General features: G+C 45.4%; 1 protein-coding gene across 1 annotated transcript in view; it reads left to right on the top strand.

Annotated features, from left to right (window-relative positions):
- ptpn13 (protein tyrosine phosphatase non-receptor type 13) overlaps positions 1-26,898 on the top strand; it is a 361,948-nt gene that overhangs the window by 100,513 nt on the left and 234,537 nt on the right. Inside the window, exons 5-6 of the mRNA XM_070871054.1 lie at positions 1,005-1,190; positions 1,845-1,932. Coding sequence (XP_070727155.1) covers positions 1,005-1,190; positions 1,845-1,932 — 274 coding nt within the window. The remainder of the gene's footprint in view (positions 1-1,004; positions 1,191-1,844; positions 1,933-26,898) is intronic.

Genomic DNA, 26,898 nt, shown 5'->3' with positions numbered 1-26,898 from the left:
GGGGAGCGGATGGCAGCGGAGTGGGAGCTGGGGGAGGAGAAGAACGGGAGCTTGGGGCGGGGGAGCGGAGCGGAGCGTCAGCTTGGGGCGGTGGGGTGGGGGGCGTGTGAGAGCCAGAGGGAGTGTGAGCTGAACGGGGGGGGAGCCGGAGCCACAGCCAGAGCAGGAACTCAAGGAGGGAGGTGCAGTCAGATCTTCGCTGCCCCAGTGAGTCCATTCGGCCTGGCCTAGGGGCGGCGTGCTTCGGGCCCCTCCCACACAGTTTCGGGCACCTGGAGCTACTGCACATGTGCACGCACACTGTAGCGCACATGTGCAGAGGTCCCGGCACTGTTTTCAGCGCAGGGACCTGGCTCCGCCCCCCCCACAGCTCGTGCCCGAAACTTGACCCCTTAGTCTCTAACTTATCTGAGAGAGTTACATTTGTATGTAGAATAGTACAGTGGAAGGAGCAACCATTCATATAATTTTACAGCACAGATGGAGGTCAATCAGCCCATCACACTTGTGCTGCTTCTCTGAAAGATCTCTCCACCTCTTCATGCTGTTCATGATCAGTATAACAATAACTTATTTTAGATTAAAATGCATGAACAAATTAATATTTCAAATCAACTTTATTGGATCTGATGTATAATTGGTCTTCAGACCTCTGCTTTTTGCATTCTTTCTCGTGACCCATCAGCAACATTCTTTGTATTTCTCTTCTTTCCCAGTGAAAGATCTTTGGCTCTTTCCATCAATCTCTGCAATCGACTTTTTGTTCCTTGTGTAGGGGTCTTTCTCTAGTCCATTATTAGAAATCTGTACCATCTTTCTTTCCTCATTAGAAATTTTGGACTGCTCATTCCACTTTTCCATTATCTTGGATATCCTGTCAATGAAGTAGCATGCTTGAAATTCCTCTGTTCCATGAACTTAAATTTTTCAGAGGTGAACTGTGCAGTGTGTACCATTTAAAAAAAAAAAAGTAACTGCAGTCATTTATTTTCTTTGTTTTTTAGCCAATCAAACTTGGGGATCACCTGAATAGTGTATTACTGAATATGTGTGAAGACCTGATGTACACACGAGTGACAATACGGACCATTCTAGATGCTTGCAGTGCTCATATCCGGAACAGTAACTGTGCACCAGCTTTTTCGTATGTCAAACAGCTGGTGAAACTTGTCTTGGGTAGTCTAACTACTGTAAGTACTTGGCTGTGAAATTCAGTTACTTTGTGCATTCATTGTGATTACAAAGTCATGGGATTTCAACAATGCCAAATACATGTTACTGGAAATCCTAATACTGGCCCCTTGCAGATGTAATAATATTTCCTATTTTGAAAAGGTTTATTAGTGAAACAAAACACAAGTTTTAAAAAGGCACCATCCATGGCAAAAATGTTTTGATGAAGGGGGGAGGGGAGGAAATAAAACTTTTCCAACACGCACCTTATGAAGGCCGAAAGCCCAATGAAAAACATGCATGTTGGGTGAAAACATTTTGCAACCGTTGTTAATAAGAACATAAGAAATAGGAGCAGGAGTAAGCCATATGGCCCCTCGAGCCTGCTCTGTCATTTAATACGATCATGGCTGATCCGATCATGGACACGGGTCCACTTCCCTGCCAGCTCCCCCTAACCCCTTATTTCCTTATCGGTTCAGAAACTGTCTATTTCCTTCCCAACTCACAGTGACATCCTTTTGAAAGATTGAATGTCAGTTTAATAATAGGAAACATGAATTTTCACTATGCATAGTAATAGTAATCTAAGTCATTGTTTTAAATTTGATTAATTTGAACAAAGTGAAAACGATAATTAGGTCTAATGCCTGATGTTTTCCATGTTGTAGCTGAATCAGCTGTCCTCAAGCCCAATCAGAAAGCCAGATCGTAACCAAGAAATTCGGGATCGACTGAGAGGCAAGGGCCTTTTAACAGGTGAGTTTGCAAAACAACTTGCTCGCAGAAAATATTTGAGAATAAAAATAAATGTGAGCACCCCAATGGCTTAATGAGTAAAATAACTACCTAGTGTGGTGCTGAGTCACACAAAGCTGGGTTCAGACTCCGCTCTATGTTGAAATTGCCTCTGGTGCTCTGAACGGAGGCGAAAAAAATTATTATGGGTTCCTGCTCTTGAGTGGTATTTGGGGCTCCATGCTGGAAAGTGGGTGTTGGATGAGGACAGAATTGCTCCGTAGTTTTGAATAGATTCATGTGAGGAATTATCCCTTGGTATTTCGAGACCTGGGAAGCTGTATGCTAGCATGAGTCAGTAGAGTAGAAATTTAATCGTGCTTTGCCAAGTTTGTAGGCATGAAATGGGCAGTTATGGCAGGCGCATGCGTCCAGCAAGTCTGCCTAATAGAATAGGGTTCCCCATAGGTGCCCAAAGAAGCATGAAAAAAGGTTGTTAGAATAAACTAAGAGTCCTACGCTGGTTGTAGGACCTTTTTTGTGAAATTGGTCTGCCCAAACACCTGACTCGCCATGTGATAAACTCGGCCAGCAAATTATAGTGCTAACAGTCAAGAAGGACTCTGCGGGAGTGTTATTTAAAGGGGTCATCCTCTTCATATAACCTACTTGCTGGTTTGTTCTGTTAGGTTGCTGTTCAACTTCTAGGCTGTTTTTTTTTTGCTGCAATTTTCTCTGTTGCACAAGTAAATTGTGAGCTCTGGGAAGAACTTTTTGTAGGTGCTGGACTGCTTGTCTGCCTGCAAATATTATCTCGCTCTCATGGATGGTGTGTTGGCCATTTGGGGCTGGATGAGGAGGGGGAGCAGCTGGTCACAATCACCATCTGAATCATAAAATCAATGGTTACAGCATTGTTTCGTTCAGGTATTTATTCAATTCCCTTTTTGAAAGCCACAATCGAATCTGCCTCCACCACCCTTCCAGTCAGTGCATTACAGATTGTAATCACTCACTGCCTAAAAAGGTTTTCCTCATGTTGCCTTTGGTTCTTCTGTGTCCTCTGGTTCTCGACCCTTCTGCCAATGGGAACAATTTCTCTCTACTCTATCCAGACCCTTCATGATTTTGAACACCTCTATCAAATCTCCTCGCAATCTTCTCGGCTTTAAGGAGAACAACCCCAGCTTCTCCAGTCTATCAACGTAACTGAAGTCCCTTTTCCTTGGAACCGTTCTTTTAAATCTTTTCTGCACCATCTCTAAGGCCTTCACATCCTTCCTAAAGTGGAAACCAATGTTTCTCAAGGTTCATCAAAACTTCCTTGCTTTTGTACTCTATGCCTCTATTTATAAAGCCCAGAATCCAGTATTCCTTTTTAACTGCTTTTTCAACCTGCCCTGCCAACTTCAACAATTTGTGCACATATACCCCCGATCTCTCCCCGGTACTACCACCCCCCCCCATATCTAAGGAGGATTGGATTGGAAGATTGTGGCCAGTATCTCCACAATTTCCACCTTTTACTTCCCTCGGCATCGGAGGATGCATTTCATCCAGTCATGGTGACTTATCTACTTTAAGTACAGCCAACCTTTCTAGTACCTCCTCTTTATCAATTTTTATCCCATCCAGTAAATCAACTACTTCCTCTTTCACTATGACTTTGGCAACCAGTTCTTCCTTGATCAAGATAGATGCAAAGTACTCATTTAGTAACTCAGTCTTGCCCTCTGCTTCTGTGTGCAGGTCCCCTTTTCGGTCCCTAATCGGCCCCACCCCTCCTCTTACTACCCATTTACTATTTATATGCCTGTAGAAGACTCTTGGATTTCCTTTTATGTTAGCGGCCAGTCTATTCTCATATTCTCTCTTTTCTGCTCATATTTCATTTTTCACTTCCCCTCTGAACTTTCTATATTTAGCCTGATTCTCACTTGTAATTTTCTCCAATTAAATACTGAGCAGACCGAAGCCGTTATCTTTGGTCCACGCCACAAACTGCGTTCCCTAACTACTGACTCCATCCCTTTCCCTAGCATCAATCTGAGGGTGGACTGTTCACAACCTAGGTGTCATATTTGACCTTGAAATGAGTTTACAGCCGCATATCTGCTGCATAACAAAAAAACCGCCTTTTTCCACCTCCATAACATTGTCCACCTCCACCCCTGCCTCAGCTCTTCTGCTGCTGAAACCCTCATTCATGTCTGTTACATCTAGACTTGACTATTGCAACTTACTCCTGGCCAGCCTCCCACATTCCACACTACGTAAACTTGAGTTCATCCAAAACTCAGCAGCCCGTGTACTAACTCGCACTAAGTCAAGATTACCGATCACCTATGTGCTTTCTGACCTACATTAGCTCCCAGTTAAACAATGCCTTGATTTCAAAATTCACATCCTTGTTTACAAATCACTCCATGGTCTTGCCCATCTCTATCTCTATCTCTGTAATCTTTTTCAGTCTCACAACCCCACAAAATGTCTGCGTCCTCAAATTCTGGTCTCTTGAGCATCCCTCATTATAACTGCTCAACCATCAGTGGACGTGCCTTCAGCTGCCTGGGCCCTAACCTCTGGAACTCCCTCCCTAAACCTTTCTGCCTCTCTTCCTCTCTTTCCTCCTTTTAAGACATTCCTTAAAACCTACCTCTTTTGGTCATTTGCCTTAATTTCTTCTTTTGTGGCTCGGTGTCAATGTATCTGTTTTGTCTTGTAACACTGTTGTGAAGCGCCTTGGGACATTTTACTACGTTAAAGGCGCTATATAAATAAAAGTTATTGTATTCTCAACCTGACATCTGTCATACTGAAGCATGGTCTGCTTCATCTTACTCTCTCTTTCTTCATCCAGGGAGCTCTGGCTTTGGTTGCCCTACTTTTACCCCTTGTGGGAATATACCTCGATGTACCCAAACCTCTTTAATTGAACAATGGGCTGCCTTTATAGTTTTGCCTTCCAATCTTTGATTCCAATTTACCCGGGCCAGATCCATTCTCAACCCATTTTCCTCCAATTAAGTATTTTTACTCTAGATGGCTCCTACTCCTTTTCCATAGCTAATCTAAACCATATGCTACTATGATCACTGTTCCCTAAATGTTCCCATGGTGACACTTGTTTTACTTGACCCACCTCATTCCCCAAAACCAGATCCAACAATGCCACCTTCATCGTTGGGCTGGGACCATACTGACCAAGAACATACCTTCAGAAATTCTTCCCCTTCTCTGCCCTTTACACTATCACTATCCCAGTCTATATTAGGATAGTTGAAGTCCCCTATTATCACTACTGTATATTTCTTGCACCTTTCTGTAATTTCCCTGCAAATTTGTTCCTCCATATCCTTCCCATTAGTTGGTGGCCTATGAAATATATCCAGTAACGCCTTCCTGCAGTCCAACCTCACCAGTGTTGTCCTCATTTTACTGAAAATATAAAAACGAACACCAAGTTCAAAAAGAAAAAGTTTACTACAAATTAAGAATTGCCCTTGTACAAACCACTGAACCAGTGTTCCTATGGAGTATCCTAGTGATCCTGTGAAGTGGATCCCTAGTTGCTACAGCTATGGAGGTGGAAGGCTGCTGAGCTTCCTTTTGAAGTCACTTCAGATGGCCATGGTAGATGAGCATGAGAGCCTGGTTTCGGATTGCAGCATCTTGTTTTGGCCGGGTAGTCTGGCTCAGCTGGCTGTGTGACACTGACATGGGCACTGACAGAGTGGATGGTGGGGGAGTAGGCATGCTGTTATACCTGCACGAGGACAGCAGGTGCATCTCTCATGGAACCAATGCCGCTCACCAGGGGCTGCACCTCAGTACTTCTACTGTTCTGTAGGAGTGATGGGATGCTCTGGAAAACTCTGCCAATGCTGGACCCTAGAGCCAAAATGGTATCAGTGTGAACTGCCATGGAAATTGGCAGAGCCGTTGCCAAAGGCTCCATCATGGTGGGCACTATAAGATCCCAGAGCGAACCTGGTTCCAAATGATTTGAGGTTGGACCCGCATTGGAGACAGTGGTTTATCTTTATTCAGAACAAGCAAGACTAATACATTATAGCATTCAAACAGCAGTGTACAGAGAATAATTGAGACTTGTATTACCCTGAATACTCTGGGTAGAAGCCGCAACCATGCGTAAACTGCACCGTGTCTCTTGTCTCTCGTCTCTCTTCACCTCCTGGGTGTCTTGATTCTTCCTGAAATCTTAGTCTTTCTGAAAACTTCTACTCTTGATATTTTCTACACATTGTGGCATTTCAGATCTTCTTCTTATACCCTTGTTCTTATATAGGCTGGATTTTCGGTATTGATGTTTTTGGGGCGGTAATGGTGGCGGTGTGGTAAAGTTTGCACTCGGGAACAGTAAGTAACATTGGGCAGCTGGGTCCTGAGTCAGGGGCACAGTGCTAAGGGAGGCGTTGTACACAAGCATGGGAAACCCCCAAGCTAAAGAACTGGGCTGGGAGCGCTCCGAGAGACGCCGGGGGGTTGGGGGGGGGGTGGGGAGAACCTTTAAACCTTTATATTAAAAAAAAAGCCACAAAATCATTTCCAAAACATTGCCCATGCCACCACAACACAAATCACAAAAACAATTAAAAGAAAAAACAATCGCACTTGCCTTAGAAGTCCATTACCTACCTCTCTGTTGTTGGTAACCGCCTGATTTCCCAGGTGTCCACTGCGGGGCACGCTTCAGGGCATATTGGTCAGGCAAGAGTCAAAACTCGTGCCAGTGTTGCATGCCGGGCGCAGCCCTTCCGGGTGGTACTGCTCCGTGCCATTGCAAAACTGGACCCAAAGATCGCTGTGGGGTGCTGGAGGCTGACCACCCGGCCGGAACATCTCCCCACTCCCCCACCCCCATTGCTGCCGCTCCAGGGTGAAAAACGGAATAGAGAGGTGCCGAAAAACTGCCCCATGGAGTCCTCCTGAGTCAAATACTGGCTGAGACCCAAATCCAAAATCCAATTATAAAGATGCCATGTTCGCAGCACAATGGCAGTCTCTTCCCACCACAGGTTGTCTGGTTACAGCTTACGCATAGGGGCGAAATTGCCCATTTTTATAGCTCCATTAGTTCCTCCGGGGTTGATGGCGCCTCCGGGGAAATTGCCTTGGGCTGGCGCGGACACGTCGATGATGTCATCGTCGTGCGCACCAACCCCTCAATGCCCCGCGCTAACCCCTTTGCGCCCCGCAGGGTAAATTGGCCAGTGGGCGGCAAAGATGGTGCCGGCTGATGTCAAAGTGGAGGTCGTTTGTGCCGTGGGCTGCCATATTTTTCTGTCAGTTGACTCTTCTGTCGGCCCCACAATGGCGGCCCTCGCCTCCGTTATGGGTGCCAGGCTGTTAGCTCGGTCGATGGTGTCCTTGTTGGCCCAATGGCGGCCGCCAAAGGAATGCAGAGTGCGCAGCGGCCTTCCCCTTTAATTGAAAGGAAGGGACATTGTGACAGGTCAAAGTGACAATGTCACCAGTGCCGTGCTCATGTTGTCAGCGCGGCGCTGACTCACATCACCCTACTTTCGCCCCGCAGACGCGCAAAGCACCTCCGATAGCATCCCGGACATTTTTCACAGTTAAAGACCTGAATTCCGCGACACTTACTAATACCTTGCACCGGGCAATAAACTTTCACATAATTTAAATTATGCGCCCCAAACGGGGCGTGGCACAAATTCGCCCCCGTAGACATTTCAGTGTAAGATAAAGGGTTACATGTCCTATATAATTTAGGTTATCATTGCAAACAGTTGATGATTATACACTTCGACATTTAATTCTTACACACGATTATAAATCTATTACTGATGATCATAAGATATTAATGGTTATATGATATCAACAATAATTCAAAAAAAGCAACTAGTATGTATTTCATAACAATCTTACAGTCCTTTTGCCTCTTATCCCAGCAACAACAACAACAGCTTGTATTAATATAGCATCATTAACGTAGTAAAACATCCCAAAGCACTTCACAGGAGTATTATAAGACACAGAATTTGACTCAAAAGGAGAAATTCGGGCAGGGGACCAAAAGCTTAGTCAAAGAGGTAGGTTTTAAGGATCGTCTTAAAGGAGAGAAGAGAGGTTGAGGCAGGGAATTCCAGAGCTTAGGGCCTAGGCAACAGAAGGCACGGCCACCAATGGTTGAGCGATTATAATCAGGGATGCTCAAGAGGGCAGAATTAGAGGAACGCAGATATCTTGGGGTTCCAGGGCTGAAGGAGATTAGAGATAGGGAGGATGAGGCCAAGGAGGGATTTACAAACAAGGATGGGAATTTTGAAATTGAGGCTTTGCTTAACCGGGAGCCAATGTAGGTCAGCGAGCACAGGTGTGATGGGTGAACGGGATTTGGTGTGAGTTAGGACATTGGCAGTTGAGTTTACGGAGGGTAGAATGTGGGAGGCCAGCCAGAAGTACGTTGGAATAGTCAGGCCTAGAGGTAACAAAGGCATGTGGATGAGCTGAGGCAAGAGTGGAGATGGGCGATGTTACGTAGGTGGAAATAGTCGGTCGTCGTTATACTGCAGATATGTGGTCGAAAGCTCATTTCAGGATCAAATATAACATCAAGGTTGCGAACAGTGTGGTTCAGCCTCAGATAGATGTTGGGGAGCGGGATGGAGTCAGTGGCTAGGGAACGGAGTTTGTGGTGGGGACTGAAACAGTGGTCGTCCCAATATTTAATTGGAGAAAATTTCAGCTCATTTAGAACAGGATGTAGGAAAAGCAGTCTGACAATTTAAGGACCGTGGAGGGGTCGAGAGAAGTGCTAGTGAGGTAAAGTCCTCAGAACTTGGCTCTGCTTTTCTCCTTCATGCTATCATACTGAAATCAGTAAAAATGGCCTAGTTTCTATTGTAACTCTGAATTGTTGATTGTAATATATATTTAAAGCATCCTTAATAACTTAAGAACATCAGAAATAGAGCACGAGTAGGCCATACGGCCTCTCGAGCCTGCTCCGCCATTCAACGCAATTATGCTGATCCGATCATGGACTCAGGTCCACTTCCCTACCTGCTCTCCACAAACCCTTATTCCTTTATTGTTTAAGAAACTGTCTGTTTCTGTCTTAAATGTATTCAATATCCCAGCTTTCATAGCTCTCTGAGGCAGCGAATTCCACAGATTTACAACCCTCTGAGAGAAGAAATTTCTCCTCATCTCAGTTTTAAATGGGCAGCCCCTTATTCTAAGATTATGCCCCCTAGTTCTAGTCTCCCCCATCAGTGGAAACATCCTCTCTGCAACCACCTTGTCAAGCCCCCTCATAATCTTATATGTTTCGATAAGATCACCTCTCATTCTTCTGAATTCCAATGAGTAGAGGCCCAACCTACTCAGCCTTTCCTCATAAGTCAACCCCCTCATCAACCTTGTGAATCTTCTCTGAACTGCCTCCAAAGCAAGTATATCCTTTCATAAATATGGAAACCAAAACTGCATGCAGTATTCCAGGTGTGACCTCACCAATACCCTGTACAACTGTAGCAAGACTTCCCTGCTTTTATACTCCATCCCCTTTGCAATAAAGGCCAAGTTTCCATTGGCCTTCCTGATCACTTGCTGTACCTGCATACTAACCTTTTGTGTTTCATGCACAAGTACCCCCAGGGCTTGTTGTACTGCAGCACTTTGCAATCTTTCTCCATTTAAATAATAACTTGCTCTTTGATTTTTTTTTTCTGCCAAAATGCATGACCTCACATTTTCCAACATTATACTCCATCTGCCAAATGTTTGCCCACTCACTTAGCCTGTCTATGTCCTTTTGCAAATTTTTTGTGTCCTCCTCACACATTGCTTTTCCTCCCATCTTTGTATCGTAAGCAAACTTGGCTACATTACACTCAGTCCTTTCTTCCAAATCGTTAATATAGATTGTAAATAGTTGGGGTCCCAGCACTGATCCCTGCGGCACCCCACTGGTTACTGATTGCCAACCTGAAAATGAACCATTTATCCTGACTCTCTGACATCATATGAGGGAGAAGAGAATGGAGGGTTATGCTGATAGATTTAGATGAGGAAAGAAGGGAAAAGGCTCGAGTGGAGCTTAAACGCAGCATGGACTGGTTGGGTCGAATGGCCTGTTTCTGTATCTTGTATCTTATGTAATCCTATGTCAACTGGGTGTCATCAGTGTACATGTGGAAACTGATGCTATGTTTCCAGATGATGTCATCAAGAGGCAACATGTAGATGAGAAATAGGAGGGGTGCTAAGGATAGATCCTTGGGGGACACCAGAGGTAACCATGTGGGGACAGGAAGAGAAGCCATTGCTGGTGATTCTCTGGCTACGATTAGGTAAATAGGAATGGAACCAGGCCAGTGCAGTCCCACCCAGCTGGATGATGATGGAGAGGCGTTGGATAAGGATAGAGTGGTCAACCATGTCAAAGGCTGCAGACAAGTAAAGAAGAAGGGATAGTTTGCTTTTGTCACAGTCACAAAGGATGTCATTTGTGACTTTGGTGGGAACCGTTTTAGTACTGTGGCAGGGGCGGAAACCTGATTGGAGGGATTCAAACATGTAGTTGCGGAAAGATGGACGCGGATTTGAAAGGCGACTGTACATTCAAGGACTTTGGAGAATAAAGGGAGATTGGAGATGAGGCGGTTGTTTGCGAGGGCAGAGGGGTTAAAGGTTGCATTTTGTTAAGGAGAGGGATGATGACCGCAGATTGAGGGAAGGGGGCAGTATCCGAGGAAAGAGAACTGTTAACAATGTCAGCTAAGATGGGAGCCAGAAAAGGAAGTTGGGTGGTCAGCAGTTTGGTGGGAATAGTTGATGGAGCAAGAAGTGGGTCTCATGGACAAGTTGATCTCGGAGAGGTCATGAGAGGTGATCGTAGAGAATCTGGAGAAAGATGTGAGGTCAGGGCTAGGGTAGGAGGGATCGTTAGAGAAAGTTTGGCCTGGTGGGCTAGGGGAAGGAAGGCAAATGGCAGAGGCAACTGAATGGATGGTCTCAATTGTAGAGTCAAAGACGTCCATGAGCTCCTCACACTTATTGTCGGAGGTGAGGGTGGAGACAGGGGAGAGGGGTTGAAGAAGACAGTTAGCAGTGGAAAATAAAAGCTGGTTGTTGCTCAAATGGCAATTTCGCTAGTTGTGTGATTAGTAGTTGCCTGCAATGGTTCTTGAGTTAAATACCAAATGAAACACTAGGCAATGGCGGTACCGTTAATGTTCGTTTGATACAGAAGAAGTACAAGACTCTTTACTTATACTTCATAGTTACCCAATAGGTCCGGTCCGTACTAACACTGTTCCGTCAAGGGTCTCTTCTCTGGCACCTACTTCACTGTTCCATCAAGGGTTTCTTCCCTGGTCCCTGCTTTTGCTGAGTGGTGCTCCTAAGTTCTCACTACCTAGGTGGGGTTTCCCCTCCTGGTTTATACTATTCTATAATCTGGCCCATTTCCTTTGACTACACATTTGTCTGTGCCCTGGTGATTGGGTTATTCAAGTTACAATCTGTCCCATTTCCTTGATTACATTTTGTCTGTACCCTGTTGATTAGTATATTCTGTCCCATTGATTATATTTTGTCTGTATCCTTATGATTAGTATATTCTAGTTACTGGCGATGCTAAGGAAGCATGACTAATCAAATTTCAATTGTTAATTCATTTTATGTTCAAGGCACCTTAACCTTACTCTCGGGGGTCTTTCCATTTTATGTTGCCATAGCCTGCATATTTCCACACTGGTGTTTATCTTTGCATTCCTGAATGATTCTGGAATAGTGAGCAATTTTGGTAGGCGTGAGCAGGGCTTTATGTGGTCCAGCCAGATCTGGTGGTGAATGGCTAAACCAGTTGTCCGCCATATCCATTCAAGTGTGCGTCCCTTGGACTTAAGGGAGTGAAGATGAGGGCAGTACCAGGGTGAGAAAGAGTAGTTGTATTAATAGGGAATAGGGCAACAACAGTGGTGATGAGGTTGTGGTTGAGCAGATTGGTAGCTGCAGAGATGTCATGGTGAATAAAGGGCCAAAGGCTGGACAGTTGGGAGTTGATAAGTGCAGTTGTAAGAGAGTTGGGAGAGAATTTTTTTCCAGGTGGCAGACACAAGAGGAGGTAGGGGTGTGGGGGATGGGTGGAAGGGAGATGTAGGTGAAGAGCAATATGAGGAAGTGGTCAGAGATGGCCTTATCTGTGATTGACACGATAGGAGTAGTGAGGACACGATAGAAGTAGCAAGGCAACGAGAGATGGCAAGGTCGTGGGGTGGCTGTGAATTTGGGATGGGGAGTTTACATGGAGGCAGAGATTAAGGGAGGATAGGAGGCTAGTGAACTCGGAGAAGAGAGCATGATGAATTGAGATGGAGATTGAAATCACCGAGAATGAGAAGTCGTTTAGTGCTGAGGGAGGAAAGTAGTGAAGATATATCGGTAATAATTTTATGGTACTTGGCTGGGCGGTAGAGACTGAGAATTTTAAATGAGAGGTGAGAGGGGTGGAATAAGGTGAGATGCTCAAAGGAGGAGCAAGTGCCAGATTTAATGTATTTGCTTCATGGGTTCTTTGCTTAAGAATTCATAGCAACACATTGCTATTAAGAACTAGTTGGTTTATTAGCAAAGGTTTAACAATTACACTACACATTACCAGTTCATCCACCAGGCTCACAACCACCTGCATCATCGTGGACCCCCTGAACGCAACTGGCTGGGGTTTTATTGAGTCTTGTGAACAAAACGTGACTGGCTAAGCCACTCAACTCAACAGCTCGACCAACCTGTGAGCATACTCACAGGTGCATACATTACACCGGAGGAGTAGCGGGACAGACCAAGGCGTGATTTGCTGATTAGAGCCACAATGCCACCATGGCAGTCTGAGCGGAGCAAGTGGTGGAAGGTACAGCCAGGTGGGCAGGCTTCATTTAAGGGTCGAAGGGCTTACATCTCAGACCCTGGAATTACATGAATTCCTCTAGTTCTGTTCCCACAGACAACCTGTCCATTTTGTTCTGCTGGAAAGCATCTTTAATTTGGCCAAGCAAGGCCCCCGCGCCTTCCTTTCTTCCAATTTAAATCTAATCGTGCCTACCCAAGGCATATTACACTAGTTTAAAAGCATCATTATTGAAGAATCACGTGCATTGGGTAACAGTTACATAATACAAACTTAAACCCATAACTATTAATGCTAATTTCATTACAGTCCCTGTTAGTTATTGTGGAATCTGAAATTGAGATTTCTCCAGATTTATACAGAACCACTGTATTGTTCATGAAGCTGATCACTCGCTCCATGGTTAACAGCATGGTCTTCATGCACTGTGTGAAAATCCGGCATAAGTTGGAGTTCAACTTCTCCATTGTGCATAAGCTCATTGGCAGACTTCTGAGTGCACTTAGCATTTCCTGGTGTATCACCATCAGCCGCCTTCAATAGTCTATGCCTTTGAGGTCAACAATTGAATCATCTGTGGCAGGGCTACGATTTGATCTTTCCCTCTGGCAAGCTGGCTCGTGTGCCTTTGTATTCCCTGCCCTAGCTCATGCACACTTGTGCCCGGTGATTCGCATGTTGCCTATCCTCTAATGGGCATGTGTTGCTAGTCTCTGAACTGAAGCTTGCTTTGGTCAGATCAAGTGATGTGTCTTCTGGAAGGCTGAACCCCTCTTCTTCAACTGCCACAGAGCCCTGTACATTCTCTGCACCTTCATTGGAAGAAAGGGTCAAGGGTTAGCTGCAGTGTGAAGGGAGAGCAGAGGCTACCCCTATCCACAGCCACGACCCACCTCCTTGACGTCATCTCCAGGACCTGCTTATCCAGAGGAGACAGGATGTGTAGGCGGCCTTGCCCTCTGGTTGCTGCTTGCTCTCTAATGTTGTGCGCGACCTTCTCCTGCAAGGAAGAAGGGAGTGTATTAGTGGTAACCTTGTGAGCTGTTTTGTGACTGTCTGGGTTCAATAATGCAAATGTTGCGTACAAGATGTCAGAAGCGAGGAAGCAAGGGTTCCAATAGTGCTGAGAGTAGGTGATGTGTGGTGCAGTGATTTGTGGAAGTGAAGTGACGTAAGGAAGGGCACGGAAGGGTAAAAAGTTATGGGGATGCAGGTGTGAACTGAGAGTTAGGAGCCTTACCTTGACAATCCCAGTGATGTCATTACACTTCTTTCGGCATTGCAGGCAGCTCCTGGGAGCTAATCTCCTGGCATTCACCTCCTGAACCACATCTTTCCACTGTCTATGCTTATGTTGTTTGGAGAGTTTTCTGCAGCACTGCCCCCCCCACCACCAATCTCTCGAGGGGAGCAAGATCTCCCTCCTCCTGACGACTGTCTGAGTGAGAGCCTCTAAAGCAGTGTCTAAAGATCTGCAGGGGATATATGAAACTCTTCCAATGATGATGCGCATTTTCAAACTGCTGCCTGCAGCTACAGTACACCTCCCCTTTAAGAGGTGCAGGCTGCCTTAAAGTGACATCACTAATGGCCAATCTCCTCCCCCCGCCCCCCTTCCCCCAATGATGCGCACTGCCAATAAGCAGCATCGGTAACGTTGGCTGCACACCATTCTCATAATGAATTGCCAGCACGAATTTCCAATAGTCCCTGCATTTTCAGGCACAATCAAATTTCTATACTAGTGTCTTCGGGTGAAGGAAAGAGAAAGGGAAAGAGTGGGAGAAGTTATTTGTGCATCAGAGGATTCCAGTTAATCTGTTGATTATAAAATTGCTTAACTGGCTTATAAAGGATATTTTGAAATGCTGTTCACAATTGCACATCTTTAATGTGATTATGTTGAGCCATGTCAAATGTATTAATCAGATGTCAACCTAAGGCTTTGCAAATGTGAAATAATTAGCTAGTAATTCTGCAAAGGCTTTGTAATTGTCTCATTTGATTATGGTATTACTGTAGTAAGTTGGCCATTATTTACACTGAACTTGATAAAATCTCTTGGTCAGTGCTGCTCATTTTAACATTCTGGAATGAACAGATGGGTTGAATTTATACTGTTTTTCTAAAGAACAAGTTATACATTCCAAATTTCTAAGAGAAGAATATACCAGAAATCTAAATTGAGGGGAGTGGGGAGCTGGAATGCAGAATGCATTTTGCACTTTGCAAGTTATGCAGATGTTGTCGAACGTCTATTGGTGAGAACAGGCAGATTCTTGCTTCTACATAGCCATGGTACTCATATTATATACAGTGTGTGGTTTCTTAAAATGTAAGAAGAACATGGAATTGGACCATTTAAGAAGATTAAATGTGATTCATCATGCTCTGTCAAAAACAATGGTGAATATTTGAACAGATATATAGTGTGAGTAGAAAGAATTTATACTAAAAGTGCTGCTGTACGATATATTTTGAGGACAACTGTGGTTACTTGAAGCTGATGCTATGTTAGAATGTATTACTGTTAGGCACTGCTTGGTCTCCAGTAAAGTGAACAACTATAGAATAATTTTCTATGAGGCGCATGCACCAAATTTAGTGACCGAGGCGCAAGCATGCGCGTTGCACCAGGAATATGCCATGATCGGAATGATCTTCAGCCAGGCACTAGCGGTTTGCGCCCCGGTGAGCTTCTAATGAATTTTCCGTTGGGGAGCTAAAAGCTGTGCGTTCGGTCGTTAAGCTCTAACACTCGCAGTAGTGCCCCCTCTGGCCATTAACTGAGGCTATAGATAACTGAAAATCCAGCCCTATGACTTTGGCAGCATCTTCTTCCTTGATAATGACTGATGCAAAATACTCATGCGTAGGTCTACTTTTTGATCCCTATTCGGCCCCACCCCTCCTCTTGCTACCCGTTTAATTTTTATATGCCTATAGAAGACTTTTGGATTTCCTTTTATGTTAGTTGCCAATCTATTCTCTCTCTCTCCTTGCCCCTCTTACTCCCCCCTTCCCCCCCCCCCCCCCCCCCCAAACATTTTATTTTCAGCCTGATTCTCACTTGTATTCTCAACCTGACACACCATCTTACTCTCTATCTCTTTTGTCATTCAGGGAGCTCTGGCTTTGGTTGCCCTACCTTTCCCCCTCGTGGGAATGTACCTCGACTGTACCCAAATCATCTCCTCTTTAAAGGCAGCCCATTATTCAGTTTTGCCTGCCAATCTTTGATTCCAATTTACCTGGGCCAGATCCATTCTCAAACTGAGATTGGCTTTCCTCAAATTAAGTATTTTTACTCTGGATTGCTTCCTGTCTTTTTTTTATTAGCTAGTCTAAACCTTATGATACAGTGATCATTGTTCCCTAAATGTTCCCCGACTGACACTTTCTCTACTTGACCCACCTTATTCCCCAGAACCAGATCCAACAATGCCACCTTCCTCGTTGGGCCGGAAACATACTGACCAAGAAAGTTCTGAACACACTTAATAAATTATTTCCTCTCTGTGTTTTACACTACAGGTATTACTATCCCAGTCTATATTAGGATAGATGAAGTCCCCCATTATCACTTCTCTATAGTTCTTGCACCTCTCTAGAATTTCCCTATAAATTTGCTCCTCTATATCCTTCCCACTAGTTGGTGGCCTATAGAATGTACCTAGTGGTGTAATGGGATCTCTATTGTTTCTCAACTCTAACCAAATAGATTCTGTCCTTGACCCCTCTAGGACATCCTCTCTCTCTCCAGCACTGTAATATTCTCCTTAATCAATCCTGCCAACCCCACCTGCTTTCTTTCCTTCCCTATCTTCCCTGAACACCTTATATACAGGTATCATTTTCTTTTTCTTTTTTTATATTTCTGTTGCATATCATTGGTTTAAAATTAAAAAAAAATAATATTTTTTTCAATCTGAATGGTAATTAGTAGCGTTCACTCTTGGGAGTTGCTCTTGCATCAGTAGGATAAAGTGGCGTGTGCACACTTGAATGGAGCATTGTCTGAATTTCTAAGGAACTCCACTTTTGTTGTTAGTAATTCAAAAAATTGAAACCAACTTGTAAAACACATTGTACTAGTAGCAAAGGTTGAACATTGGGAAAAAGAATTGTATTGGGATGACCTAAAATTTGATAAAACATTTCTCCTCACCTACAATACATTTAATACTAATTAATATAATGAAATATAGCACCTACTGTATTACTGCTTGACCTTTCTTCATTCAGTTGTGTCACATTGGGAAAAAAAGCAGGAAATGACTCATAACTCTGAGCAGTATGCAGGGGTGTTGAAATATTATCTGCTAAAAGAATGAGTAACCTCACACAGATAATACAGTAATTAAATTTGTTGGGACCTAATGTAATAGAGAATTCCATAAAATTATGCCTTTCACGCTACGTAGTTATTTCCAAAAGCAAAATTAACTTCGATATCTGCTTCCCTCTCCTCTCCTCTGCTCCTCTCTCAAAGGAAATTATTTGTGCTAGAGTACAGTTCCTGTCTGCTTTGTGAGTCATGGGTTAACTATCAGGAGAAAAAGCCCTGTCTGTTTCATCTTCTCTCTCTATCCTGGGGACACTGAAACAAATTGTCTTATCACATGTTGCTACCACAGTTAAGATCAGTTAATTCAACCCAGGTTAAGGTTTGAAGGTGACTCCTTCTTCTTCTGTATGGCTAGTGCTGCATCATGGAGTTCAGTTAATCACTGAGCCATTGGGTAACTCAGCTCTTTTCTATCATGTCATTTCACTGGTAAGGTGTATGCAGATGTGAAGCTCTCCTTACCCTCTCAATCTCCACCCAACCCAACAACAGGGTTTACATGGAATCATCATCATTGGCAGTCCCTCGGAATCGAGGAAGACTTGCTTCCACTCTTAACATGAGTTCTTAGGTGGCTTTACAGTCCAAGACGAGAACCACAGTCTCTGTCGCAGGTGGGACAGATAGTCGTTGCGGGAAAGGGTGGGCAGGGAGCCTGGTTTGCCGCACGCTTCTTCAGCTGCCTGCGCTTGATTTCCGCATGCTCTCGGCGACGATACTCGAGGAGTTCAGCGCCCTCCTGAATGCACTTCCTCCACTTAGGGCGGTCTATGGCCAGGGACTCCTAGGTGTCAGAGGGGATGTTGCACTTTATCAGGGAGGCTTTGAGGGTATCCTTGTAACGTTTCCTCTGTCCACCTTTGGCGCATTTGCCATGGACAAGTTCCGAGTAGAGCGCTTGCTTTGGGAGTCTCCTGTCTGGCATGTGAACTATGTGGCCTGCCCAGCGGAGCGGATCAAATGTGGTCAGTGCTTCAATGCTGGGGATGTTGGCCTGGACGAGGACACTGATGTTGATGCATCTGTCCTCCCAAGGAATATGCAGGATCTTGCGGAGACATCGCTGGTAGTATTTCTCCAGCGACTTGAGGTGGCTGCTGTGTATGGTCCACGTCTCTGAGCCATACAGGAGGGCGGGTGTTACTATGGCCCTGTAGACCATGAGCTTGGTGACAGTTTTGAGGGACAGGTCTTCAAACACTCTTTTCCTCAGGCGGCCAAAGGCTGCACTGGCGCACTGGAGGTGGTGTTGGATCTCGTCGTCTATGATGCTCTTGTTGATAGCAGGCTCCCAAGATAGGAGAAGTGGTCCACATTGTCCAGGGCCACGCCGTGGATCTTGATGTTTGGGGGGCAGTGCTGTGCGGCGAGGACAGGCTGGTGGAGGACCTTTGTCTTACTAATGTTTAGCATAAGGCCCATGTTTTCATACGCCTCGGTAAATACGTCGACTATGTCCTGGAGTTCAGCCTCTGTGTGCACAGACGCCGGCGTCGTCCGTGTACTGTAGCTCGGCGACAGAGGTTGGAGTGGTCTTGGGCCTGGCCTGGAGAAAGCGAAGGTTGAACAGCTTCCCACTGGTTCTGTAGTTTAGTTCCACTCCAGCGGGGAGCTTATCAACTGTGAGGTGGAGCATGGCAGCGAGGAAGATTGAGAAGAGGGTTGGGGCGATGATGCAGTCCTGCTTGACCCCGGTCCAGACATGAATTGGGTCTGTGATGGATATGTTGGTAAGGATCACGGTCTGCATGTCGTCGTGGAGCAGGCGGAGGATGGCGACGTACTTTTGGGGGCATCCGAAACGGAGGAGGACACTCCATAGACTTCGCGATTGACCGTGTCACAGGCCTTTGTAAGGTCGAAGAAGACCATGTATAAGGGCTGGCGCTGCTCCTTGCATTTTTCTTGCAGCTGTCGCGCTGCAAAAATCATGTCCGTTATGCCCCGGAGTGGACGAAATCCGCACTGCGACTCCGGGAGGAGCTCCTCCGCCACGGGGAGAAGTCGGTTGAGGAGGACTCTAGCGACGACTTTCTAAGTGGTTAATAGCAGGCAGATTCCTCTGTAGTTGCCGCAGTCAGACTTGTCCCCTTTTTTAAAGATGGTCACGATCACTACATCTCTGAGATCTCCCGGCATGCTCTCCTCCCTCCAGATGAGAGATATGGGCGTGTATTCGTGTCAGTAGTGCCTCTCCGCCATACTTCAGTGCCTCAGCAGGGATTCCATCCCGCTCCCGTAGCCTTGTTTTTTTAGCTGTCTTATGGCTTTTTCTACCTCGTGCAGTGTTGGGGGTCTCACTGAAGTGGTGGCGGGTAGCGTGCTGCGGAATGGAGTCGAGAACACTCGAGTGAAAGGCAGAGTCTCGATTGTGGAGATCTTCGAAATGTTCCTTCCAGCGTGCCCTGACTGCCTCGGTGTACTTGATGAGTGTTTCCCCTTTCTTAGCCAGGAGTGGGGTAGGGCCTTGGGAGTTTGGTCCGTATGTGGCCTTGACTGCGGTGAAGAAACCTCGCACATCATGGTTGTCGGCCAGCTGCTGTATCTCCTGTCCTTTCTCCATCCACCACCTGTTCTTTAGGTCCCGGGTTTTTTGTTGGACCTTAGCCTTTAGCCGTCTGTAATGCTGCTTTGCTGCTCCCAAGTTGGGTTGCTGTTTTAAGGCTCAAACGCCCTGTGCTTGCAGTCTATTACTTCTTGACTCTCCTGATCATTCTCATCAAACCAGTCCTGGTGTTTTCTGGTTGAGTGACTGAGCGTCTGCTTGCAGACACTGGTTATGGAGACCTGGAGGGCAGACCAAATGCTGTGGACATTCTGCATCTCGGGGTCATCAAGGCACGCCAGGTTAGCTGTGAGGCGCTGACTGTAAAGGGCTCCCCTAGCTGGGTCCTTAAGTGCCCCGGCATTGACTTTGTTGTGACACTGCTTCTGCTGCCCCCTTCGCTTTGGTCTATGTTGATATCAATGATGGATCGGATTAGGCAGTGGTCCATCCAGCAGTCATCAGCTCCTGTTATGGCACAGGTGATGTGCACATCCTTGCGATCCCTGGCTCGGACGATGACATAGTCGAGCAGGTGCCAGTGTTTGGAGCGAAGATGTTGCCACAATGCCTTGTATTTGTCCCTCTGGCGGAACAAGTTGTTGGTGATGACAAGTTCATGTTCTAGACATTTTGTCAGGAGTAGGTTACCGCTGGAGTTGGCTTTCCCTACCCCCTCTCTGTCAATCACGCCTCCCCAGAGGTCTGTGTCCTTGCTGACCCTGGCGTTGAAGTCACCGAGGAAGATCAGTTTGTCGCCCGCGGGGACACAGGTCAGGGATTTTTTGAGGTTGGAGTAAAAACCTTCTTTGGCCTCATCTGTTGCATCGAGTGTTGGGGCGTAAGCACTGATGACTGTGGCGCACTGGTTCCGGGATAGGGTGAGTCAAAACGTCGTGAGGCGTTCGTTAGTCCTGTAGGGGGAGTCTTTGAGGCGGTCGAACAGCTTGTTTTTGATGGTGAAGCCGACTCCGTGGAGGCGGCATTCTGCCTCTGGTTTCCCTTTCCAGAAAAAGGTGTAACCTCCACCTTGTTCCTTGAGCTGGCCTTCCACTGCCTGCCAGTTTTCGCTTAGGGCTGCGATGTCGCTATCAAAGTGTCTAAGTTCCCGGGCAACTATGGCGGTGCGGCATTCCGGTCTGTCGCTATTGGCGATGTCCATGAGGGTCCTGACGTTCCAGGTCTGGAACTTCATGTTAGAGGAGTGGAAGATACCTGTGCGTGATTTCTTTTAACATGGGGTGATCGTTGCACACCAGCTACCACACTGGCTTAGCTGAGCGAGGTCATGGTCCAGTGGCAAGGGGGTCCAGGACGATTGGAGACCAGGCACTGCTATATGGTCCTAATTGCCTACAGCGAGGTGTTGGCCGCAGGCTTGGCGCTGGGTAGCGCCCTTTGTGGTAGGTGGTCCAAGGCTTGGTTGGGGGCAGGCATTGGAGGGGGGTGGGGGGCGGTGGGGCCAACAGTGCACTGGGTTCAGAATGGGAGGGCAGGGGGATCACAGCCATTGTACTCACCACGTGCTGGAGAAGGAGAGGAGATCAGGCCATCAGCGGGGAAGGAGAGATCCAGATGGGGAGGAGGTGGATGCCCGATAGCCAGGTCCAGTCGCCCAATCACTGCGGGAGGTCCAGGTCGCGTCCAGCCACTGCAGGAGGTCCAGTCTTGTGGCCCAAGTCACGACGGGTCGTCCCGGGAGGTCCAGGTTGTGTCGAGTTTTCCAGCCGCTGCAGGAGGTCCAGCCAGGAGGCCCAAATTGTACCGGCTAGCTTATGCTGTCAGTGAAAATGATAGATGTTCCACCACTTGTTGTAGTTTAACTGACATAGAATGGGTGGATAGAAAATTGTTATACCAGCACTAAAGCCACTAACAACACAATTCAGACTCTCCTGAGGTCGAAGCTAAGGCAAGTTGTTGGGTCAGTGTAGTTGGAACCTTCCTCTGCAGATTGTACTTTGGACTTCTGATGCTGGATGTCAAAAATGATTGAGTGCTCCTCTCTCCGGTACTGACATCTCTCAACTTCAGTACATAATTTGCCAAAAATGTATTGCCCACTTGACATTTATTTCTGTTCCTATTTTCATTTTGACTTTCTTGATTTTTTTTTTTCCATAACCCATTTATTTGTTTAGGTTTCTCCTATTTGTTTCTGTAAATTCTATACATTAATATGTTTTCAACATTTGGAACTTTTATCTTTCCTAAATTTTCAATATATTACTACTTTGTTTGTATCCCCATTCTTCTGCTGTTCCTTCTGTTGGGGTACTGTTGGAGTTGAACAGTTGTAAGGGGTGATTTTCAGGGGGGGTCAGCTTTCCCTTCTGACCTTATATGAGTGGTTCCGAATCGCTCCCACACCCTTGGTTCTAGACACTGGAATTATGAAGGGACTGTGACAGACTTGGACAGACAATCGGTTTCAAGGTAGGAAGCAGGTATGGCTTTATTGTGTCACACCTTTAATAACACACACAGAATAGTGATGCCAATACACACTGAGGGGTACAATACATTGAATAAAATGTCAAAATACAACCTGTGGGGAAAAGAATATAGCTCAAACTCTAAACGGGGTAAAGAAGAGAATGCTGATACATTTACACAAGTTATCCCAGCCTCTCCCTCCCAATTCCCCAAACTAACTAAGTTATAGCTCTGGGGGTTCAGGGGCTATGCTCACCAATCCTTTTAGACCGTTGCCGGTGAATCACTGTTTCGGGGTTCGCTGCACTTGGCCTTTTAAGCGAGCCATACCCCAGACAGAGGAGAGGACTTTGGACTGCGTAGTCTTCGGTTGGGGTGCGTCCGTTCATGCCGTAACTTGCGTTTTGGATGTATGGGGTAAGTACCCACTTTCTTTGGTTAGGAATAGTTTTAGTTAGTCCTTTTTGGTAATTTCTCACCCGTTGGGTCAATCAGAAGTAGATTGTAGAGTGGTTGTCAATTTGGTTGCTGACAACCTTCCATTTCGTGGGCCTTGTGCTCGGTCGGCCCATGACGATTTCTTGTAGTTTCCTTCACTACTCCATTTCTTCACTCCCCAGCTCCAGCTGCTTGTGTCTGTCTGTGTTCGAGTCTGTTTATTTTCCTGGTAAAACTGGGAATAGATATACCCCAAAAAGGCTTCCTTATCTCCCACCAAATCTAGCCCCAGCTCTTTGTTTCGATTTTGCAGCTTGATTAAGTGGTTTTAATCTGGCGTTAATAGGCTTTTCGAAGTTGATGAGCTCTTGTCCATTGTGCTAGTCTGGCCTGAGCCAGATATTTCTATGCTTGTTAAAAAGGTGTTGGAATATGTATGTGATATTTGGGTCTTCTGGGTGGGGTGATAATGTTTGTTCCATGGTCGATTGTTTGAATGCTAATGTTTTCTAGGGGCAAGTTTCGAGGGTAAACAGTTCCCAGACAATTTGATTAGCTCCAATGTCCAAACTGGCCCTTTAGAGATTGACCCCACCCCTTTTCTTGCAGACCCAATATTCACCTTTTTAAAAATCCCAAATTCGATTAAAGTTTGTAGTTTCTTTAGGTGCACATTAGGATTTCAAACTTTCTGGTAGATAGTTCCAAATTAAATTCCCTTTCCTATGAGTCCAAACACTAGGGGGGGGGGGGGGGTGTGTCTCCATGAATGTATCCCCTGCAGGCCTCGTCGCCCCCTTTAAAACTCATTTGTGTCCCGAAGTTTTCCTTCCATTTTAAAAGTCCAGAAAGGGATTCTTCTCCTCTGCAGGGGAAAGGTACCAGGAATCTTTGCGAAATATTGTTAAATTCTACACAGTTAAAATTACGCAGCTTACTAGTACAGCATTTTGGTAAGCTACCACCTGCTTACCCAACTTACACCACTCTATCAGTTAGGATATTGCTTGCAGGGTCAATATCATGGAATTCTCAACCTAACACCACCATGGGAGCCCCATCAGCATAAGGACTGCAGCAGTTCAAGGAGAAGGCCTACGACCGCCTAAGGAAGGATATACTTGCCTTGGAGGGAGTGCAGCAAAGGTTCACAGACTGATTCCAGGGAATGGGGCATTCTTCTATGATGAGAAATTGAGGAGACTAGGCCTATATTCATAGAATCATAGAATGGTTACAGCACGGAAGAAGACTGTTTGGCCTGTCAAGCCCGTGCTGGCTCTCTGCAAGAGCACCTCAGCTAGTCCCTTTCTCTGTAACCCTGCAATTTTTTTTCTTTCAGTTACTTATACAACTCTCTTTTGAAAGCTGCGATTGAGTCTGCCTCCACCGCCCTTTCAGGCAGAGCATTCTAGACCCTAACCACTCGCTGTGTAAAAACGTTTTTTCTTATGTCGCCTTTGGTTCTTTTGCCAATCTCCTTAAATCTGTGTCCTCTGGTTCTCGACCCTTCTGCCAATGAGAACAGTTCCCCTCTATCTATTCTGTCCAGACGCGTCATGATTTTGAACATCTCTATCAAATCTTCTCTCAATCTTTTCTGCTCTAAGGAGAACAACCCCAGCTTCTCCAGTCTATCCACGTAATTGTAGTTCCTCATCCCTGGAATTATTCTTGCTAATCTTTTCTGCACCCTCTCCAAGGCCTTTACATCCTCCCTAAAGTGTAGTGCCCAGAATTGGACACACTACTCCAGTTGAGGCCGAACCAGTTATTTATGCAGGTTCTTCATAATTTCCATGCTTTTGTACTCTATACCTCTATTCATGAAGCCGGTAAGCTTTTTCAGCTGCTTTTTCAATGTGTCCTGCCACCTTCAATGATTTGTGCACATACACCTACGTCTCTGTTCATGCACCCCCTTTAGGATTGTACCCTTTAGTTTATATTTCCTCTCCTCATTCTTTCTACAAAAATGAATCACTTTGCACTGTTCTGCATTAAATTTCATCTGCCACGTGTCTGCCAATTCCACCAGCCTGTCTGTCTTCTTGAAGTCCATCACTATCCTCCTCACTGTTCAGTATACTTCCAAGTTTTGTGTCATCTGCAAATTTTGAAATTGTGCCCTGTACACCCACATCCAAATCATTAATATATATCAAGAAAAGCAGTGGTCTTAGAACTGACCCCTGGGGAACACCACTGTATACCTTCCTCCAGTCCGAAAATCAAACGTTCACCACTACTCTGTTTCTTGTCACTTAGCCAATTTCGTATCCATGCTGCCACTGTCCATTTTATTTCACGGGCTTCAACTTTGCTGGCAAGCCTGTTATGTGGCTCTTTGTCGAACGCCTTTTGAAAATCCATGTACACCACGTTAACCGTATTGCCCTTATCAAGCCTCTCTGTTACCTTATCAAAAAACTCGACCAAGTTGGTAAAACATGGTTTTCCATTTTTACGTCCTTTTTTGAACAAAGGTATAACATTTGCAATTCTCCAGTCCTCTGTCACTAGCCCCCTTTCTAAAGAGGATTGGAAGATTATGGCTAGGAGCTCCGTGATTTCTTCCTTCACTTCCTTCCACATCCTAGCATGCATCCCATCCGGTCCTGGTGACTAATCTATTTAGGTACAGCCAATCTTTCCAGTACCTCACCTTTATCAATTTTTATCCCATCCAGTATTGCCTCTAAATCCTCCTTCACTATGTCTATTGCAGCATCATCTTCCTTGGTGAAGTCAGATGCAAAATACTCATTTAGTATCTCAGCCATACCCTCTGACTCCATGCATGGGTCTACTTTTTGGTCCCTAATCGGCCCTATCCCTCCTCATACAACCTGTTTACTATTTATATTCCAATAGAAGACTTTTGGATTACCTTTTTTGTTAGCTGCCATTCTATTCTCGTACCCTCTCTTTGCCCCTCTTATTTTCTTCTTCATGCCTCCTCTGAACTTTGCATATTTAGCCTGATTCTCAGATGTATTCTTGAACTGACATCTGTCCTACGTGCTCTTTTTCTGTTTCATCTTACTCTATCTCTTTCGGCATCCAGGGAGCTTTGAATTTAGTTGCCCTACTTTTCCCCCTAGTGGGAATGTACCCTGACTGTACCCGAACTATTTCCTCTTTAAAGGCAGCCCATTGTTCTTCTACAGTTTTACCTGCCAATCTTTGATTCTAATTTACCCGGGCCAGATCCGTTCTCATCCCACTGAAATTGGTCTCCAATTAAGTATTTTTACTCTAATTTGCTACCTGTCTTATTCCATAACTAATCTAAACCTTATGATACTCTGATTACTGTTCCCTAAATGTTCACCGACTGAAACTTGCTCCACTTGACCTACCTCATTCCCCAGAACCAGATCCAGCAATGCCTCCTTCCTTGTTGGGCTGGAAACATCCTGATCAAGAAAGTTCTCTTGAACACACTTCAGAAATTCTTCCCCCTCTCTGCCCTTTACACTATTACTATCCCAGTCTATATTAAGATATAGTCCCCCATTATCACTAGTCTCTAGTTCTTGCATCTCTCTCTATTTTTCTCTGCAAATTTGCTCCTCCAAGTTTTTCCCACTAGTTGGTGGCCTATAAAATATGCCTAGTAGTGTAATGGCACCTCATTATTTCTTAACTCTAGCCATATAGACTCTGTCCTTGACCCCTCCAGGACATCATGCAGATTTCTTGTTGTAGCTCACAGTTGTCGCTCGCTCGCTCTCTCTTGAATCTCACTCTCTCTCTCTTGAAATGTTTGTTCGCTCTCTCTTTCCTGAAATGCTCTCTCTCTCTCTCTCTCTCTCTCTCTCTCTCGAAGCGCGCGCTCTCTCTATCTCTATCTCTTGAAACGCTCACACACTCTCGAAACTCGCTCTCTTTTGAAACTCTTACGCTGGTAAAAGCAGGCCACTCTTTGGACAGGAGTTGGGCAAATAGTACAACTCTCTGCCGCGGAGGCCCTTTACTTTCGCATTCGTACGCTCTGTTTAAAGAAATTTTGACAGATCATAAGTGCCGGGTTTAGGCGATTGCGAAGTGCCGCTTAAACCCAGAATTTGCGGGACTTCTTCGGGTGCGTGCACACATCGTACGCACCCGGAGAGACCGCAATTTACGGCCCATTATAAAAACATTATTTTATAATTATGAAATGGTTTAAGGAGCATTGCAGATTTTGTTTTACATAAAAGGCAGCAGAGTGCATGACGACAAAATGGTGCTCTGGTTTAGCGCCATAGTTTTTGTGATTTACTTATCCCAGCATTATTTACAATATACTAATCTTTCCACCGAGTAACTATT

This window comes from Pristiophorus japonicus, chromosome 2, assembly GCF_044704955.1.
Source record: "Pristiophorus japonicus isolate sPriJap1 chromosome 2, sPriJap1.hap1, whole genome shotgun sequence".
Classification (NCBI taxonomy): domain Eukaryota; kingdom Metazoa; phylum Chordata; class Chondrichthyes; family Pristiophoridae; genus Pristiophorus; species Pristiophorus japonicus.
Note: the sequence above shows the minus strand (reverse complement) of the source record. Positions and strands in the feature narration are given on the sequence as shown.